Source organism: Panulirus ornatus, chromosome 62, assembly GCF_036320965.1.
Source record: "Panulirus ornatus isolate Po-2019 chromosome 62, ASM3632096v1, whole genome shotgun sequence".
NCBI classification, from domain to species: Eukaryota; Metazoa; Arthropoda; class Malacostraca; order Decapoda; family Palinuridae; genus Panulirus; species Panulirus ornatus.
The window spans coordinates 2662723-2677963 of NC_092285.1; the positions used below are offsets into that span (position 1 = coordinate 2662723).

Consider the following 15241-nt stretch of genomic DNA (forward strand, 5'->3'; position numbering starts at 1 on the left):
GTATTGATTAAGAGGATGAAGGCATGTACAGAGCATCAGATTGGGGAAGAGCAGTGTGGTTTCAAAAGTGTTTGCTTTGAAGATTGTATGTGAGAAATACTTAGAAAAGCAAATGGATTTGTATGTAGAATTTATGGATCTTGAGAAAGCATATGACAGAGATGACTGAGATGATTTGTAGAAGGTAGTAAGAGTATATGGTGTGGGAGGTAAGTTGCTAGAAGCAGTGAAAAGTTTTAATCAAGGATGTAAGGCACGTGTAAGGGTAAGAAGAGGGGGAAGTGATTGGTTCCCACTGAATGTCGGTTTGTGGCAGGGGTGCATGATGTCTCCATGGTTGTTAAATTTGTTTATGGATGGGGTTGTTAGGGAGGTGAATTCAAGAGTTTTGGAGAGAGGGGCAAGTATGTAGTCTATTATGGATGAGAGGGCTTGGGAGAAGAGTCAGTTGTTTGCTGATGATACAGCGCTGGTGGCTGATTCAGGTGAGAAACTGCAGAAGTTGGTGACTGAGTTTGGTAAAGTGTGTGAAAGAAGAAAGCTGAGAGTAAATGTGAATGAGAGCAAGGTTATTAGGTTCAGTAGGGTTGAGGGACATGTTAACTGGGAGGTAACTTTGAATGGAGAAAAACTGGAGGAAGTAAAGTGTTTTAGATATCTGGGAGTGGATTTGGAAGTGGATGGAACCATGGAGGCAGAAGTGAATCACAGGGAGGGGGCAAAGGTTCTGGGAGCGTTGAAGAATGTGTGGAAGGCGAAAACATTATCTTGGAGAGCAAAAATGAGTATGTTTGAGAAAATAGTGGTTCCAACAATGTTATATGGTTGCAAGGCGAGAGCTATTGATAGGATTGTGCTGAGGAGGGTGGATGTGTTGGAAATGAAATGTTTGAGGAATGTTTGGTGTGAGGTGGCTTGATCGAGTAAGTAATGAAAGGGCAAGGGAGATGTGTGGTAATAAAAAGAGCATGGTTGAGAGGGCAGAAGAGGGTGTTGAAATGGTTTGGGCAATGGAGAGAATGAGTGAGCAAAGACTGTCAAAGAGGATATAAGTGTCAGAGGTAGAGGGAATGAGGATAAGTGGGAGACCAAACTGGAGGAGGAAGGATGGAGTAAAAAAGATTTTGAGTGATCCTGAACATACATGAGGGTGAAAGGCATGCAAGGAATAGAGTGAACTGGAATGATGCGGTGTACTAGGGTCGATGTGCTGTCAATGGATTGAACCAAGGCATGTGAAATGTCTGGGGTAAACCATGGAAATTTTTGTAGGGCCTGGATGTGGAAAGGGAGCTGTGGCTTCGGTGAATTACACATGCCAGCTAGAGACTGAGTGTGAACGAATGTGGCCTTGTTGTCTTTTCCTAGCGCTACCTCACGCACAAGGGGAGGGGTGTGCCATTTCACATGTGGTGGGGTGGCGATGGGAATGGATGAAGGCAGCAAGTATGGACATGAATATGTGTATATATAGTATATGTCTGCGTATGTATATGTATGTATAAGTTGAAATGTATAGGTATGTATATGTGCGTTTATGTATATAAATGTGTGTGTGGGTGGGTTTGGCCATTCTTTTGTTTGTTTCCTTGTGCTATTTTGCTAACATGGGAAACAGCAACTAAGTATAATAAATAAATATAAATAAATGATTATCATTTCCAATAAATATAAATAAATGACCATCATTTCCATGGGGATGGAAACATTAGTAGACTAACATTTTCAAATGGCTGAACACTACTGTTATCCTTTTTACTATGGATGAGACATTTTCTTCCCTCACTGCTTCCTGCAGTACACAACTGGGATGGATACTTCCTGAAACATTCTTAATATGTATGCTTCACATCCCTTGATTTAGAGCAATGACAGCACCTCGATCCCATATACTACATTCTTCCAATTCTCTCTATCCAGTGCATGCCTTTTAAACTCTGGCATGTTCAGGCCCAAATCACTCAAAATATTTTTCATTCCATCCTTACAACATTAATTTGGTCTGTGCGTCTGTTCTCCTTGTCTCTTCCACTTCTGACAAATATATCCTCTTTGTACACCTTTCCTCTCTCATTCTCTCCTATGTCCAAACCATTTCAGCACACCATGTTCAGCTCTCTTAATCACACTCCTTTTATTACCATACATCTCTCTTACCCTTTCATTACTTATTCAATCAAACGACCTCACACTGCATACTCTCTTCATTCTAACACATCCATCCCCTGCACAGCCTTATCTATAGGCCATGCATGCCTCACATCCATATAATCTTGCTAGGACTACTATACCTTCACATATACTCTTTTTGCCCTCCCAGATAATGATCTCTCTTTCCACACATTCTTCAGTGCTCCTACAACTTTCGCTCCTTCATCCACCCTATGACTCACTTCCACTTCCATGGTTCCATTTGCTGTCATGCCCACTCTCCTGAATCTAAAACATTTCACTCTTCAAAATTTTCTCCATCAAAACTCATACCCTAAGTAACCTGTCCATCAACCCTGTGAAACCTAATATCTTTGTTTTTCTCCTTTCACATACACTTCCAAACTCTGTCCTCAACTTTTGCAGTTTCTGATCTGAATCTGCCACCAGTGCTATATCATCAGCAAACAACAACTGAACCACTTCCCTGGCCCTCTCATCCCCTACAGACTGGAAACTTGCCCCTTTCTCCAAGACTCTCATATTTACCTTCCTTATCACCACATCCATAAACAAATCAAATAGCAATCGTGACATCCTACACCCTTCCCACAGACCAACTTTCACCTGAAACCATTCACCCTCCTTTCCTCCTATTCGTACACATACCTTACACCCTTGATAGTGACTTCTTACTGCTTCTAGTGTCTTTCCTCCCACACAGTATTATCTTAAAGCCTTCCACAAGGAATCTCTATCAACCCTATCATATACTTTCTCTAGATCCATAAATGCCACATACAAATAAATTTGTATTTCTAAGTATTTCTCAAACCCATTCTTTAAAGCAAACATCTGATCCACACATCCTCTAACACTTTTGAAAACAAAATGCTGTTCCTCAATCTGATGCTCTGTACATCCCTTCACCTTCTCAATTACTACCCTCCCATTCAACTTACCAAGTACACTCAACAAAATAATACCTCTGAAGTTTGAACAATCATCTTTGTTCCCCTTGCCTTCATACAGTGGCACTCACTATGTATATACATGCATTCCATCAATCCCCAGGCACCCCAACATGATCCATAAACAAATGCTCCCGACATATGTCCGAGTACGTTCTACCCGACCACTTGGACCTTGAAATGGACGTATGTCAGCATAGCATGTAGAATTCATATACCTGTTCAGCATTCTTTTATCTCACTCAATTTCTATGAAGATTATCCCGATTTTTATTAACCAGTTTTATTATATGATTCTATAGTTTCCTTTTACCTTTTATATAAAACTGATTCATTCAAAATTTTAAAGAACGTTTTGGCAGCTCCTTCGTCAGCACTTGCTGCTTCAGCTGTGACTTGAACTTTGTGCAAGATCCTTCTTTTAAATCTAATGAACCATGACTTTCTGTGAAGTTCTTGATGTAATTCTCTCCTGTTCGCTCCTTCAAAGTCTCAAAAAGACTTCTGGCCTTTGCCTGAATTGCTAATAAGCTTAGTGGTACATGTTTTTTAATTTGATCTTCCACCCACAGTATCAACAACTTTTCCATTTCATGTATGGGCCCTTGTTGTTGCTTTAATATTATCACAGACTTCATACTTACTGAACCTTTCACTGCTTCACATATCTTTTCTCTGTCCTTTATAATCGTGGAGACTTTCAAATGGGACAACTGCAGATCAAGTGCAATCACATTAACTTTTATTCCTCCTTCACACTGGGTGATTACCTTCATTTTCAATTCCAAATTAAGCATCTTCCTTGGCTTCTTGCCATATATATCATGTGACAGGTTTTTCCTCTTGCTCATCATCTTCTTTGGGTTTAATACAAAAATGGTTAATCCAGCAAGAAATTTCGTTAGATTCACTTGAACAATAACTCAGATTCAATGAGTAGCTCAGAGAACTACGAGAGAAGCTGTTATGTACACAATGCCAGGATCATTTGACATTCACTATCACGTGCATACAGCCGTTAACACCGGCAGATGTATGACCAAGTGTAATCTTTACATTTAAGTATATCTATCTTATCTATGTTTTTTCCCACTCATAAGTCAGGGAACATCTGTAAAATCCTAACTAACCAATCAACAACAGAGTCATGCCCTTTCTTAATAATTTTGGCTGTAATACCATCCACTCCATGACTCTCACTTTGCACACCACTACAACCCAAACACCCTACATCTGCCATCAAACGCATTTAACAGTCCTTCAAAATAATCAATTCATTTCTTCCTCATTTCATCAACAAAACCTGCTATCACTTCTCTTTTTGTCCCCTTCATCGATGAACCTGTTTGTTCACCTGGGTTAAGCACATTATCAGATTCCTTCTAAAAACATCTTATTCTCTCTAAACTTTACTGATACCAGCTCAACCCAACTTACATTCATCCTCTTTCTCAATCCTTGCATGTTCCTCTTGACCACCTGCTGCTTTCTCTTATATATTCCCAATCATTTGCGCTCTTTCCCTGTGAGTACCTTTCACACACCTCTCTCTTTTCTTTCACAGGCCACTTAACTTATCCAACCACTCACTACCCTTTCCAATCCCCCCAACTCCCACCTTTTGCATATCACATGCATCTCTCGTGCATGCCAGCACTGCTTCCCGAAACACCTTTCCATTCCTTATCCACTCCCCTTACTTCATTTACACATTCTACACTCAATCTCTCCTGGCGTTTCTTCACACAAAACTTTTCCAAGCTTACTTACCCTAATCATCACTCTCTTCTCACTGGTACCATTTTCTCTTTTCCAAAAACCTCTACAAATGTTCACCCTCACCTCCACAAGATTGTGATCAGACATTCCACCAGCTGCACCTCTCAGAACATATACATCTAAAAGTATTTCTTTTACAAGCCTATCAATTAATTTGCCATCTAATAATGCCAGTTGACCATCTCTCCTATTTGCACATGTAAATTTGTGTATATCCCACTTTTTAACCAGGTATTCCCAATCACTTATCCTTGGGGACAGGGGAGAAAAAATACTTCCCACGTATTCCCCGCATGTCATAGAAAGCAACTAAAAGGGGAGGGTGAGGAGGGGCTGGGAATCCTCCTCTCCCATTTTTAATTTTTCAAAAGAAGGAACAGAGAATGGGGCCAAGAGAGGAAATTCCCTCTAAGGCTCAGCCCTCTGTTCTTGAAGCTACCTCACTAATGCAGGAAATGGTGAATATATTTATGGGGAAAAAAAAAAATGCCCAATAACCAGTCCTTTTTCAGCACACAACTCCATTAGTATTTCACAATTTATAATACTGAATACCCAAGGCACCAAAATTATAACCTCAACTGCCACATTACTCACTTTGCATTTATATCACCCATCACAAACATCCAGTCTTTTGCATCAAAACTGCAGACACACCCACTTTGCTACTTCCAAAATGCTTCATTCTTCTCATGGCCAGGGGTATAAGTACTAATAGTCACCAATCTCTTGCCATTCCCTTTCAGTTTTACCCACATCAGTCTGCAACTCACTTCCTTACACTCTTTCCTACACTCCCACAAGTACTGTCTCAAAAGTAGTGCTACTTCGTCCTTAGCTCTTCTCCTCAACTCTTGACTTTACTCCACAGACATTTCCAAATCATTCTTTCCCTTTACCCTTAAGCTTCGTTTCACTCAAAGCCAGAACATCCAGGTTCCTTTCCTGAAATATACAAACTATATCTTCTATCTTCTCATCTTGTTTACATCCACACACACTGAGACGCTCCAATCTGAGCCTTCGAAGAAGACAAGCACTCCCCATAAGGATACTCCTGTTCTATCTTTTAGAAATTGAAATACAAGAAAAGGGGAGAGTTTCCTCACCAACACCTGACTTTACTCCTCAGACATTTTCAAACCGTTCACTCCTCAGACATTTCCATACCATTCTTTCCCTTTACCCTTAAGCTTCGTTTCACTTAAACCAGAACATCCATATTTCTTTCCTGAAACATACAACCTATCTCCCCTCTCTTCTCATCACGGCAACATCTACACACATTTACACACACAGCCAGAGCCTTTGAAGAGGACGAGCACACCCTGGTTGTCTTCTGTTCATCTATTAGAAATTGAAATACAAGAAAGGAGGAGGGTTTCCTGCCCCCTCTGCTTGCCTTCTACATGTAGGGAATAAGGAGGTAGAATTCAAAAGTTAAAATGGCATGGCATACCTGACAAGTTTTCAATACCTTCTCAGATATTAAGAGGTCCAACCTGTTTCAGTTTTCAAAGCTCATAATGTAAAAATGTCAAACTAAACAAAATACAAATAGCCTAAAGATCAGCAAAAAAGAATATTCTTTTCTAGTATTTTAAGCAAGCTTCAGTAAAGAGAAGAATAATAGAAGGTATTTCAGCTTTGAACAAGCAGATAAAACATGGTTCAAAGTAACAACTATGGAAAGCGTCTGTAGCACACTTCTGGAAGAGTGTGAACCACAAACCTGGATGTAAAGCATGTATACTGCATACCATAACTCTTCCCAGAATGTGCAAGTTTTGAATTTCTTTTTTGAAGGAAATCTCAGGAATTCAGATATGCACCTTTTGGACCAAGCCAGCTTCATTTCAGTCCTCTTAACAATACTATTGTTACTAAAGTGGAGGGGTTGGTATACCTTTGATCAAATTTACTAGTTGCAGCACCAAACAAGAAAGTGTATGGGAAAGTTACATAGTTAGATATGCATCCTAGGAGGCATGCATTGTCATAAATATATAAAATCTCAGCTAAACAGATTTTACAAGGGCTTTGCTGAGTTCTGAAACAGCGGATGAACAGGCAGAATCTGCAAAAACTCTTGGGGAGTGTAGAACAACTGACTGTTTGCACAGATGCACCTGACTCTGGATGGGGCTACCAATTGTGGAAGGAAACAGGAGACTGGAAAGAAGTTCAGAGTTGATGGCATTCCTCCCTGGTTCTACCCTATTTTGTTTTGATAGCACATCTATTCAGTGCTTAATAAACAATTTTCTGGAGGCACATGATCATATTACCTTAGTTGCCTCAAAAAATCAGTTTATTCATATGTATTTCCTACACAAATTTTTCAACATACTGGCAGACACCCTGTTCTGTTCAGAGTAAAGATGTCAGAAATGGGAGCAAAAGAAGCAGCATTCAACATGATTATGCCATTAGTTTCCAGAGTTTAATGACTACCAGCCTCAAATGGTGAAAAATACTCAATACACAATTGCCATTCCCCTCCTTGAATTCTCCACAATCTCTTTAAGAAATGCACATGAATGTAAAAGTGTCATGAAATTTTGTCTTTATGTTTGAACAGACTAACTATTGTACCGAGTAGGAAAGGCATTCGTTTTTTCACACTTGATTGCCGTTTCCCACTTTAGGGAGGTAGCACCAATAACATACTAAGACAGGCCACATCCAAAAGAAGGAACATAGATGGGGGCCAAGTGAGGATATTCCCTCTAAGGCTCAGTGCTCTGTTCTTTACGCTACTTTGCTAGTGCGAGAAATGGCGAATATGAACAAAAAAGTTTGAATGGAGAAAAATTAGATGAAGTGAAGTGTTTTAGATATCTGGGAGTGGACTCAGCAGCAAATGGAACCATGGAAGCAGAATTGAGTCACATGGTGGGGGATGAGGGCAAAGATTCTTGGAGTGATGAAGAATGTGTGGAAGGACAGAATGTTATCTTGGAGAGTAAAATTAGGTATGCTTGAAGGAATAGTGCTTCCAACAATGTTATATGGTTGTGAGTAATGGGCTATAGATATGGTTGTATGGAGGAGGGTGGATGTGTTGGAAATGAGAAATTTGAGGACAATATGTGGTGTGAGGGGGTTTGATCAAGTAAGTAATGAAAGTGTGTGTGGTTGAAAGAGCAAAAGAGGGTGTGTAATGGTTTGGACAAACGGAGAGAATGAGTGAGGAAAGATTGACAAGAGGATATATGTGTCAGAGGTGGAGGGAATGAAGAGAAGTGAGAGACCAAATTGGATGTGGAAGGATGGAGTGAAAAAGATTTTGAGCGATCTGGGTCTGAACATATAGGAGGGTGAAAGGGTGAATTGGAACAATGTGGTATTTTGGGGTCAACATACTGTCAATGGATTGAACCAGGGCAAGTGAAGCATCTGGGGTACACCATGGAAAGTTGTGTGTGGCCTGGATGTGGAAAGGGAGATGTAGTTTCTGTGCATTACATGACAGCTAGAGACTGAGTGTGAACAAATGTGACCTTTTTGTCTTTTCTTGGTGCTACCTTACTGGAGGGGTGTGCGTGCACGCGCGTGTGTGCTATATCCTATATGGTGGGGTGGCGACGGGCATTGATGAAGGCAGAGTATGAATATGTATATGTCTGTGTACGTTGAAATGTACATGTATGTATATGTACGTGTATGGGCATTTATGTATATATGAGTGTGTTTATGAGTGGTTGGACCATTCTTCATCTGTTTCCTTGAGCTACCTCACTAATGAGGGAAACAGTGATTAAGTATAATAAAAAATAGATATCTTTTTATCATAATGATACTTTGTCGCTGGCTCTCGTGTTAGGGAGGTAGCGCAAGGAAACAGAAGAAAGAATGGCCCAACCCACCCACATACACATGCATATACATACACGTCCACACACGCACATATACATATTTATACATTTCAACGTATACATATATATACATACACAGACATATATACACATGTACATAATTCATACTTGCTGCCTCTGCTCAATCCTGTCGCCACCCCGCCACACATGAAATGACACACCCCTCCCCCACATGCACGTGAGATAGCTCTAGGAAAAGACAACAAAGGCCACATTCGTTCACACAGTCTCTAGCTGTCATGTATAATGCACCGAAACCACAGATCCCTTTCCACATCCAGGCCCCACAAAACTTTCCAAGGCTTACCCTTGACGCTTCACATGCCCTGGTTCAATGACAGCACGTCGACCCCAGTATACCACATTATGCCAATTCACTCTATTCCTTGTACGCCTTTCACCCTCCTGCATGTTCAAGCCCCAATTGCTCAAAATCTTTTTCACTCCATCCTTTCACCTCCAATTTGGTCTCCCACTTCTCATTCCCTACACCTCTGACACATACATCCTCTGTCAATCTTTCCTCACTCATTCTCTCCATGTGACCAAACCATTTCAAAACACCCTCTTCTGCTCTCTCAACCACACTCTTTTTATTACCACACATTTCTCTTACCCTTTCATTACTTACTCGATCAAACCACCTCACACCACATGTCCTCAAACATCTCATTTCCAACTAATCCACCATCTTCTATGCCTCGCAACCATATAACATTGTTGGAACCACTATTCCTTCAAACATACCCACTTTTGCTTTCTGAGATAATGTTCTCACCTTCCACATACTTTTCAACGTTCCCAGAACCTTCGCCCACTTCCCCGCCCTGTGACTCACTTCTGCTTCCATGGTTCCATCCGCTGCCAAATCCACTCCCAGATATCTAAAACATTTCACTTCCTCCAACAACTGACTCACTTCCCAAGCTCTCTCATCCATAACAGACTGAATACTTGCTCCCCTCTCCAAAATTCTTGCATTCACCTCCCTAACAACCCCATCCATAAACAAATTAAACAACCATGGAGACATCACGCACCTATGCCGCAAACCATCCTTCACTGAGAACCAATCACTTTCCTCTCTTCCTACTTGTACACATGCCTTACATCCTCGATAAAAACTTTTCATTGCTTCTAACAACTTGCCTCCCATACCATATACTCTTAATACCTTCCACAGAGCATCTCTATCAACTCTATCATATGCCTTCTCAAGATCCATAAATGCTACATACAAATCCATTTGTTTTTCTAAGTATTTCTCACATACATTCTTCAAAGCAAACACCTGATCCACACATCCTCTACCACTTTGAAACCACACTGCTCTTCCCCAATCTGATGTTCTGTACTTGCCTTCACCTTCTCAATCAATACCCTCCTATATAATTTCCCACGAATACTCAACAAACTTATGCCTCTGTAGTTTGAACATTCACCTTTATCCCTTCTGCCTTTGTACAATGGTACCATGCATGCATTCTGCCAATCCTCAGGCATTTCACCATGAACCATACATACACTGAATATTCTTACCAACCAATCAACAACACAGTCATCCCGTTTTATATACTCCTCTGCAATACCATTCAAACCCACCGCCTTGCCGGACTTCATCTTCTGCAAAGCTTTCATTGCCTCTTCTCTCTTTACCAAACTATTCTCCTTGACCCTTTCACTTAGCACACCTCCCCAACCAAACCACCCTATATCTGCCACTTTATCATCAAACACATTCAACAAACTTTCAAAATGCTCACTCTATCTCCTTCTCACTTCATCACTACCTATTATTACTTTCCCCCCCTTTGCCCCCTTCACCGATGTTCCCATTCGTTTTCTTGTCATATGCATGTTATTTACCAACTTCCAAAACATATCATTATCCCTAAAGTTTAATGATACTCTCTTACTCTAACTCTTGACCTCCTGCCACTTTCTTTTATACATACATATATATACATAAAGTCGTATGAACTAATTCCCTACAAGTATCATCCAAATGCTTCTCTTTTCTCTTCCACCAACAACCTTACTTCTTCATCCCACCACTCACTACCCTTTCTAATCTGCCCACCTCCCACCTTTCTCTTGCCACATGCATCTCTTGCACAGTCCATCACTGCTTCCCTCAATACATCCCATTCCTCACCCACTCCCCTCTTGTCACCTGCTCTCACCTTCTGCCATTCTACACTTAATCTCTCATGGTACTTCCTCACACAAGTCTCCTTTCCAAGCTCACTTACTCTCACCACTCTCTTCTCCCCAACTTTCTTCTTTTTTGAAACCTCTACAAATCTTCACCTTCACCTCTACAAGATAGTGATCAGACATCCCTCTGGCTGCTCCTCTGAGCACACTGACATCCACAAGCTCTTCACCATTTCCATTTACAACACTGAACACCCTATGTGCACCAATTATACCCTCAACTGCCACATTACTCACCTTTGCATTCAAATCACCCATCACTATAACCTGGTCTCATGCATCAAAGCTGCTAACACACTCACTCAGCTGCTCCCAAAACACTTGCCTCTCATGATCTTTCTTCTCATGACCAGGTGCATAGACACCACCAATCAATAATCATCCATCTCTCTCCATCCACTTTCAGTTTTACCCATATCAATCTAGAATTTATTTCCTTACACTCTATCACATACTCCCACAACTCATGCTTCAGAAGTTGTGCTACTCCTTCCTTAGCTCTTGTCCTTTCACCAACCCCTGACTTTACTCCCAACACATTCCCAAACCACTCTTCCTCTTTACTCTTGAGCTTCATCTCACTCAGAGCCAGAATATCAAGATTTCTTTCCTTAAACATACTACCTATCTCTCCTTTCTTCCCATCTTGGTTACATCAACACACATGTAGACACCCCAATCTGAACTTCAAGGAGGATAAGCACTCCCCACTTGACTTCTTCCTCTATTTCCCCTTTTAGAAATTCAAATACTGGTGACTAAAGGGGTGCCCCCTTTAGTCACCTTCTTTGACACACAGGGAATACAAGGGAAGTATCAACATATCTTTAAAAACATGAAGGTCTATAACTTAAGAGAACATTCTGCTAAATAATTTTGTTATAATGAAACATTGTAGTATTTGCTAAACTGGTTCCAAAAGGATTACCCAAACCTGTTTCTTTAATGTTTATAAAGATAACATTTCAAGGAAAACATTATGTCCTTGGCAGCAATCCTAAGAAACTCTTGAATTAATCTTTTTAAAACATTGCATATCTATGTTCCAGATACTGCAGTGAACTGATGAGAATATCAAAGACTTCTTTTAAGGTGTGCAAAATAAAATATGAAAAAGATCATGGAGAAAGGAAGTGTATCAAAGCACTGGATGGTTATACGTACTTTAACAAAGACTAAACTTAAGCAGGGGTAACATGAATATGACCTTCGTCTTATACTTCAAAGAAGAGGGAGTGATAGACAAAAGAGGGTGGAGGTTCACATAATGACTAGAAATGGGTTCCATATATTCATTCCTAGAGAAAACAAAGTTATATGCTTGTGCTAATATGTAATGTCTTCAATGTCAAACTACAAATAAACATTTTTGAGGTACAGTTATAATATACTGAAAGGTAAATATTACTTAATTATCTACTATACACTTAAAAAAGTATTCTGTTGGTCTTTTAGTAATGTTTGACACATAATACTATGCTCACCTCAGTAGCTTCACCTCCAAGATTATCAGGATTGAAATCATTATCGCTATCATCTTGTGGGGAAGCCATTAATGTAGAATGAGAGCCAAAGATGTTGTTGCTCTTGGCTGAAAATTCATCAAACAAAGGGTTTTGTACAGCTAAATCTTCTATATGTTGCCATGCCTCCTCTCTCTCCCGGATCTTCTCTTTCTCTCTGTGTAATAAGTATACTGTTAACTGATGATAAAATAAATTATCCATTATGCAGGAGAAACCTAAATCTAAAACCTAAACAGCATGTTTCTTTTTCTTTAGTTACCATTTTAGAATAAAAGGTATGTAACAGATTTCGAAATGATTTACAATTATTACATTGGGAGCATCTTAACATTTAAATGAAATAATCACATTAAGCATAATTATATATACAGTACACCTTTCTTTCACAAGTAGGAAATGCATTCCTAGAAAAACACGTAAATCTACTTACATCAGAGCGATAGTACATGGAATATAAGGATACATTCCCATCACCTCCTAGAATCCCCTTTTTGCACTACTTCCATGGTATAAAAAAATCTCTGTACCCATTAATTTTGTACAAATAATTTACATACAGACCACCTGAACTGATCTTATGTAAGCTTAACCCAGTCAGTGTAGCTGAGGCATGTATGCAGTTATTTTTTCTGTTCACTGTAGATGGGACATATATATATACTTCCAATGATTCTTGATGGGGGCAAATGGGAAGTGGTAACAGGTAGTAGGGGTGAGGAGATGGGGTGAGTATTCTGTTGAATGAGTTTGATGATCAGATGACATACGGTGTTTGAGTTGGGGCGGTATGCAAAGAAAGTCATGCAGAGTGGTTTGGTGAAGAGAGTAGAGGTGGTGAAAGGCTTGAATACACTGAAATGAGGTAAGGCAGCTGGACTGGGAGGTGTTGCAGTTGAATTTTTAAGAAAGGAGGGTGACTGTTGACTGGTTCCTTAAGATTTTCATAACATGTATGGATCATGGTGAGGTGCCTCAGGACTGGCAAAATGCATATACAGTGCCAGTGTAAAAAGCTATCAGGTACAAAGGTGAGATTTCAAACTAGAGATGTATAAGTTTGTTGAGTGGACCTGGTAAGTTGTATAGAAGAGTGGCAATTAAGAGGGGGAAGGCATGTACAGAACATGAGCTTTGGGAGGAACAATGTGGTTTCATGAGTGGTAGAGGATGTGTGGATCAGGTATTTTCTTTGAAGAATGTGTGTAACAAATACTAGGAGAAACAAAGGGGATTTGTATGTGGCATTTATGGATCTGAAGAACTCATATGATATGGCTGATAACAATGCTTTGCAGAAAATCTTGCACATATAAGCTGTGGGAATAAATCTATAAGAAGTTATGAAAAGATTTTATCAACAGTATAAGGTGTATATGTGCAAGTAGGTGAAAAAAGTGAATGGTTCCAGGTGAAGGCGAGTCTGAGGCTGGGGTGTGTGATGTCGTCCTATCAGTTTAATGTGTTTATGGATGGAGTGGTGTGGGAGGGAAATGTAAGGATTTTGTAGGGGGTGAAGGGGGCCCGGGATGAGTCAGATGTTTGCTGATAAAACAGCACCGCGTGAGAATGCATGAATAATTGCACAAGCTGGTGTTTGAGTTTTGGAGAAAGTTTGAGTGCATTTGTGAATAAAAGCAAGATTATTAAGTTTATTTGGGCAGACGGACAGGTTAGTTGGGGTGTGAGTTTAATTATTAAAAATATGTTGGAAGTGAAGTGTTTTGGATACCTGTGAGTGGACATGGCAGCAAATGTAACCAGGGAGTCAGAAGTGAGTCACTGGGTGAATAAGAAAGCAGAGGTTCTTGGAGCATTGAGGAATGTATGGAACAAGTGGTCCTTAACTTGGAGACTGAAGGTATACTCATCCCAAAAATGTTGCATGGATGTGAAGACCAGGTTATAGGTGAGGTTGTGTGGAGGAAGGTGGATGTGATGCACAGTTTGAAGACATGTGCTGAGATGGTTTGATTGAGCAAGTCATAAAAGGGTCAAAGAGACATGAGTGGTAAAAAGAAGAGTATTGTTGTGAAAACTGAAGAGGGTGTGCTGAAATGGTTTGGAGAGGTGAAGAGAATGAGTGAAAAGTTAACAAATAGGATACATGTCTGACATTGGGGGAGACCAATCTGAAGATGGAAGGATTGATTGAAAAATATGTGATGGGAGCCTGAAATGCAGGAGAGTGAAAGGCATGCATGGGATAGAGTGGACTAGAGTGGTTTGGTACAAAGGGGGTTATGTACAATCAATAAACTGAATGAAGGCATGCGAAGCAGATGGGAAAATACCCTAGAAGTCTGCGGGGCCTGGTTGTGGATAGGGGAGAGTGGTTTCGATGCACTGCACAACAGGTAAATAAAGGATGTAAGCAAATGAGGCCTTTCTTTTTCTGTTCCTGATGCTACCTTGCTAATATGGAAAGACAAGAAAAAAAAATTCTTGTGTTGGCATCTCACACACTGTTCCTGGACACTAAATCCTAAATCTTTTCCATAAGCTAATCAGTGTATGAGATGTCAAAAAGGCCTGTACAAGATATAGACATTAATTCTATTCTATCTATCTTGCTTTGTTGCTGTCTCCCGCGTTAGCGAGGTAGAGCAAGGAAAGAGAGGAAAGAATGGCCCAACCCACCCACATATACATGTATATACATACACGTCCACACACGCAATATACATACCTATACATCTCAACGTATACATATATATACACA

The 15241-nt window shown here is 40.2% G+C and overlaps 1 protein-coding gene across 7 annotated transcripts in view; it reads right to left on the bottom strand.

Annotated features, from left to right (window-relative positions):
• LOC139745683 (serine/threonine-protein phosphatase 2A 56 kDa regulatory subunit delta isoform-like) overlaps positions 1–15241 on the bottom strand; it is a 187419-nt gene that overhangs the window by 8635 nt on the left and 163543 nt on the right. For all 7 annotated transcript variants that reach the window (XM_071656100.1, XM_071656098.1, XM_071656097.1 and 4 more), the window contains exon 12: positions 12481–12676. In XM_071656100.1, coding sequence (XP_071512201.1) covers positions 12481–12676 — 196 coding nt within the window. The remainder of the gene's footprint in view (positions 1–12480; positions 12677–15241) is intronic.